General features: G+C 56.3%; 1 protein-coding gene across 1 annotated transcript in view; it reads right to left on the bottom strand.

Moving 5' to 3' along the window:
• Window positions 1-1,736: 1,736 nt before the first annotated feature.
• The window catches only part of Slc9a8 (solute carrier family 9 member A8), a 64,515-nt gene continuing 60,251 nt past the window's right edge, over window positions 1,737-6,000 (bottom strand). The window contains exons 14-16 of the mRNA XM_008834857.3: window positions 4,464-4,684; window positions 2,845-2,991; window positions 1,737-2,336 (exon numbers count right to left, since the gene is read on the bottom strand). Coding sequence (XP_008833079.1) covers window positions 2,223-2,336; window positions 2,845-2,991; window positions 4,464-4,684 — 482 coding nt within the window. The 3' untranslated portion in view covers window positions 1,737-2,222. The remainder of the gene's footprint in view (window positions 2,337-2,844; window positions 2,992-4,463; window positions 4,685-6,000) is intronic.

Genomic DNA, 6,000 nt, shown 5'->3' with positions numbered 1-6,000 from the left:
CATTCTCACTTATCTCATTCTCTCTCACTATGATGCTGTCTCGTTGTTGCTGTTCTGTTCTCTTCTGTTCTTGCTATTTTTTATTACACACCTCAGCTGTTCATATAGCGTTTCCAACAGCCCTCCCTCTAGCCAGGACCAATCAGAGCTCACACACGTGCAGCGGCCAGGCAGAGTGCAGCTCATTACCCACGTAGCAAGATCATCAGGCTGGCAGCACCTGTTTTGGGGCTCACCATACTTCAGAGTTGGGGTAAACAAGCGGGATTCACGAGCCTTGGCAATCAGCCAAGAGTTGAAGTAAACAGCACAAGGTTTGGCAGCCAGCCAGGGCTCCATCTTTGGCTGGCTCGGCTGTGCTCGCTTCCCACAAGGCTGGACCTCAGTTCTCCCAGTGGCACCTTGCAGCCCTCCCACCAGGCTCCTAGGAGCTCGGCCCCAGCTTCTGTTTCAGGTCCAGCTAAGAATGGAAGCCAGGTGGAGATATGGCTGGGCTGTGAGACCTAGTCACAAGGAGCAGTCTGAAATAAACCCTTAAGTTCACTGCTTAACCTATGAACTCAAGACTTAAAAAAGAAAAAATAAATCTTGGTAAGCCATCGAATTTGCAAAGCAACCTCCATCTCTGAGCTAAGACTCAGAATCTCGGGGTAAGATTCATTCTGAGTTGGGATAAGAGAACAATCTAGTCTCCTGCCGGGTGTGGCAAAGGTTCCCTACCTCAGAATTACACAAAGCAACAGGATAGTTCCAGTTACAGGACTAAGGTGAGATACAGAGTGGACTAGACCCCGGCTCTATCAAGGACAAGTGACTGTCTCATACATAGATGCAAACCACAACTCTCCAACTCTGTGAACTTGTGCAGCATAGTGGGATGTTGGGCCAGGCCAGGCCAGGCCAGGCCTCAAATGCCTCCCTGAATCCTAGAAGGTTGGCGGTCACTCCTTTCTGACATCAGACCCACTGTCTGAGGCAACAAAGAAACAAACCCATAACCAGCCCACTCAGGCTGCCCACTGTGTCCCTGCCAAGAGGCAAGGCCACACATATGAACTAAACCAGCAAAGTATAGCAGTTGTAAAATGGGCAGGTGAGGATATGTGGCAGTAACTATCTCTGTGGGCATGACTGGCAGCTCCTCACCCTAAGGGGTGTGTGTGTGTGTGTGTGTGTGTGAGAGAGAGAGACAGACAGACTGACTGACTGACTGACTGACTGACTTAAGGACACTGGAGTCCCAGGTGGGGGGGGGGAGTTAGGCTCGGGTGCTCTGCCCCTGCCTCAGTGTCTTGGAGAACTAAGATCATGGTATCAAGAACGACGGGACCCAAGATGCCAGGGAACTCGTAGAGGGACAGGATGGAGTGCTGCATGGCTGTTGGAGGGGCAGTAGGCTGATGCCATAGGGTTTGGAAAGGGGCCTCTGGCTGGAGGGTAAGAATGAAGGGGGGAGGCAGCCAGGTGGTGAGGGGACAGGACATGGAGGTGGGGGGGTGACAAGACACATACACACAGTGGGGGGAGGACATGGAGGCAGCTCCCACCCTTGGACAAGGTGCCCACAAGGACCGTGTATTTCCAGCTTGTCTCTCTAGAGGGAGGTCCAACCTCACAGGATAGGCCAACACCCTCCCCAGAGGACCACCCTTGAAGCTCTGTACCAGTGTAAGCATGGTAGTGTGCCCAGAGGAGGGTCACAGCTGCCTGTCCCAAGGCAGACAAGGAGGTGCCAATTTCAGGTCAAAAGAAAAGGTTGTTCATTTTTTCTCTTAGGGAGGACAGGACACCAGGATAGGGACTGTGAGGTTGGCAAGGTCTCTGGGGCTTGGTACCAGGTCAGTGCTGTTGCTGCAGACACCAAGGCACCTTGACAACCCAGAGACAAATGGCTGATACTTCTCTTGAGGGCAGACACTCCTACCAGTTGCTCCAGGTATGAGGAAGGCATGGCCTGGAGTTCCAGCGCTTTCTCTTCAGCCTGACAGCAGTCCCTCCTTTGCAGGCCAAGAAACAGCAGAGGAGGTCTGGCTCACTGAGGAATGGAAGCTGACCCACGTTTCTGAAGTCAGCTAGCTCCAAAGGCCTGCAAGTTTCCAAGACAAAATCACAGCCCCGGCTCTGATGTCTCACTTTCTCAGAAGGCTGCATATGGCACACTCCTCTGGGCCCGGCTGGCTGTCTGGGAAGCAGAACCCTGCCCACCCAGAAGCCTGGGCACCTCAGGGTCGGAACAGCTCCTGCTCATCGTCCTCAGAGCCGGATGGGCCCTGGCGCACCTCCTCGTACCACTTGTTGGTGAGACTTTTCATCTGGATGCGCCCGTGGTGGAGGTCCTGGAGCAAGAGACAGAGCCCTGTCAATGGGGGTTGGGCGGGGGGTCAGGGAGGCTATGGGGCGGAGGTAACGGAGGGCACTGAGAACCTGGAGGGGAGGAAGATGGCAGGTTAGAAACTCGCCTCTAGAATCAGAAGCATTTGAGTTCTGTTCCCAGCTTGGCATGCAGCCTGTTTGCCTGTGTGTAGGGGCTCCCTTCCCTGTGCCTCAGTCCCCCCAGCTGTCGAGGGTATATGACACTATCATGAGGGATGTTAAGAAAGGTAGGGCAGTGTACCCCAAGCCCCAGGAGGAGCCTGTGTGTCAGAGGGACCCACTGAGGCCCTGATGAGCCTGAGACTTCTTGACTCAGCTTCAGGAACTGATTCACATCCTCAGAGGGCAGTTGGGAAAACAAAACTGTTAACAAAGTCCTACAAATGGAGTGCTAAGTGTTCGGGGGAGGAGAAGCAGTGGAGGTCACCCTGGCCTGGGGTGTCCTGAGGAGAGGGCAAGGATCCTGCCTACCTCCTGTGTGAGTCGCCTCGTGAAGAAGGGGTTAAGGTACTTGGCATCCAGCCACATGAAGCCCTTGAGGTCCTGCTGCCTGATGTAGTGAGCCTCGTACTCCTCCTCGGTGAGCTCCGACAGGTGCTCCGACTCAATGGTGTTGCCCTGTGACAGGAAGCCGGGAGTGTCGGGAGCACCTCCCTGGGAGCCCCCACACTGCCTAGGTGCCAGTGTCCCCACCCCTAACACACTCTACCCCAGTGCAGGTGACTGTGGGCAGTTAGCCTCCTGTGATCCTATGGGGACGTTCTCGAGAAAGCCGATGCCCCGACCCCACGTGGTGAGGTTCAATAAGCTCTGGCTGCAGGTGGGCAGGCTTCCACCTAGCAGGTCAGAGCAGGGGAAGGGAGGTCTGGAGGTCAGGACTGGACTTCCAGCTGCCCACCTCAGCAGGGAGGTGCAAAGACACCAGGATCAGAGTGCGGCGTCTCCAGCTCCAGGGCTCCCACCCTGGCCCATGGTGCCCAAGGAGAAGGTGGAGAAGTGATCTGTCAGTCACTGGGGGTTGGCCTGGGAATGCTGAGCCACCCACAGGCTGTAGTTTCCGGTGCAGCAGGGCAGTGCTGTGGCCCCCGAATCTGTACATCTAACAAGCTCTCCCAGCTGTGGCTGGCTTCCGGTCCCTACTTTGAGGACTTGGTTAGAGTGTGATGGCTGTGTGTGCAGGCTCTGAAAACTACCTCAGCACCTTTTTATGTGGGGTAGAACCACGAAAGTGCCCACTTCCTTGGGTTCATATGTGTGGCAGCGTGCTTTCCATCCCCAGGGTGGCTGTAGCCTTAGCAGAAACGGTGATTTGCACATGGCTCACTCCTGTAACTCCCATCACTTGGGAGGTTGAGGCAGGAGATCTGCAGGGCCAGCTAAGTTGATAACACAGAGAAGGCCAGCTTGAGTGAGACCTTATCTCAAAAACCAAACCAAAACACCACCAAGCAAGCTGGTAGCCAGAAGCTGAGAAGGATGGCTTTTGAACAGAGCCTAAGGTCACCTGGAGGCTCTGGGCCACCAGTCCTGACTCTGCACTCGCAGACGTGCCATGTGAAGCTCCCTGGCCTTTAGTCTTGAACAGGAAAACTAGAAAGAAATACATCTCAGGAACAGGGAGGGGGACGGGGGCAGGAGCCAGGGCACAGGGCAGGGCCTGCTGTCACCACTAAGCTGACAGGGCCTGAGCACCTCCAGTCCTAAACCTCTCCTCTGTCCTTGTTCGTGGCCTTTACAGCTACTACAAGCCACCATCCCCTCCTTGACCCCATCAAGAAGGAGGAATGACATGATTTTGAACCCTCCCAGTCCCTGACCTGGGCTGGTGGCTCAGCTCATGGTAGGAGGGACCCTCTGTTGGGAGTCTGGTGCAGGCCCAGGCTCTATCTCCAATGTCCTGGGCTGCAGATGGTGCCAGCCCTCAGCCTCTATGGCTTTAACAGTTCCCAGGGCTAGCACACAGCCTACCCCAGAGCCACGATGCTGCTCCTGTTCTCACTCCAGGCCACTGAACTGGTGTGTGTGCAGGTGCCTGTGCAAGCTCCAGGCACCCCCGAAGCCCGACCCCCGCGACAGGCTGCGGTACTGACCATCTTCTCGGTCTTGCTGAGGTTGACGTCCTTCTTGCTCCTGCGGCGTGCCCGGGCATCCTCGATGTCCACGAGGCGGATGAGGGGCATGGTGCTGCCACCCAGCAGCAGGATGGTGAACAGCACGATGACGATGGTGGTGGTGCCAATGAGCTGCCGCTTCTCCATGGGCTCCAGGCCCAGGTGCAGACTCAGTGCGTAGGGGATGGCCCCTCGCAGGCCTGGGGATGTTTAGACAGTCAGGGCAGAGCAAGGAGAAAACAGGTAGGGGTGGGGTCCTGGTGGGTTCAGCCCAATACCACAGCACTCCACACAGCACAGCACTGTACTGCATAGGCCTGTCAAGGGCATGGACAGAGGGGGGCAGGTCCTGACTCTGCCTCCAAGGGTCCTGGGATGCCACCAACAGTGGGACTGTATCAGACCCACTGGAGTGGCCCAGGGGACAAGAGGGCAGGCTACAGCAGCCTGACCCAATCCCCTGGCAGGTGTTGCACAGGCTGGCCACATTATCTAATGGCGACCTGATCAGCTACTGTGTAGCAGGTGTTCAGGGATCTGTCAGACCTATCACATGACAGCTATGGTGGCTGAGTCCTTCCTGGGTGATCCAGGTCCCTAGCTAGGTGCTCTGTGCACAGATAGGACAGCCTGTCAGAAACCCAGCAGCACTGCTGCTCTCCATGGCACACAGGAGGGGCCAGGCTAGGGAGGAAGTGTCCTGCCCAGGGCATGAGCATACACAGGCAGTAGTGAGCATGCAGTCTGACTGGTGACTGACTGTTGTGTCTGAGGGAGCTGCCTCTGCAGAGCCTGTTGGCAATGCTGTTGTGGGCAAGACTGAGGGTGTGGCTGCTATTGGGTGACAGCTTCTTTGCACCAGATCTACCTGTCTCCCAGAGCAACTGGGAGAGACAGCAAACACAACACTGAATGCCAGAAGAGTCCTGGGGAACAGGGGCAGGGATGGGATGGCCCAGACATGGAAGCAGAGAGCCCCCTTGAGAGGCTGAAAGGTATGACTGCTGTAGCAGTCCAGACCTGAGATGGCAGGACCTCAGGAGAGGGTGGAATGCAGAGATGGAGACGGGTAGCCCACGAAGGCCACAGGCTGAGGTAACCTGACAAGTATGATGCTCAGTACACACCCCTCAATGCCAGTGAAGTAGCCATGCATACCCTGCTGCTTCTCAAGGAAGTCAGGGGGAGGGTGAGCCAGGCAGAGGCTTGGGCTCAAGGAGCTTGGTGTGGCCCGTTGGCATCCAGAGGCAGAGAAGATTGGGCTCCAGAGGAAGGGTGAACCCCAGTGCAGCCAGGTATCAAATTCAGAAGGAGGCAGGGTCAGGCCCTAGGACACCACTGTCTGGCGTCAGTGCAGGAGGTACCTGGTGGGAGGCTGGGAGCCCCATGAGGGTGGATGATATGTCTGCCATAGGTAGGCAGCTGGGGTGGGAAGGAGGAGTCCGAAGCCCAGCAGGGATACTGCAATGAGGGCTGACCACTGCAGGAACCAAGGCCAAAGCCAGCACAGGAGATG

Source organism: Nannospalax galili, unplaced genomic scaffold, assembly GCF_000622305.1.
Source record: "Nannospalax galili isolate Female #2095 unplaced genomic scaffold, S.galili_v1.0 scaffold1037, whole genome shotgun sequence".
Lineage (NCBI taxonomy): Eukaryota > Metazoa > Chordata > Mammalia > Rodentia > Spalacidae > Nannospalax > Nannospalax galili.
This window is presented reverse-complemented; position numbering and strand designations above follow the sequence as displayed.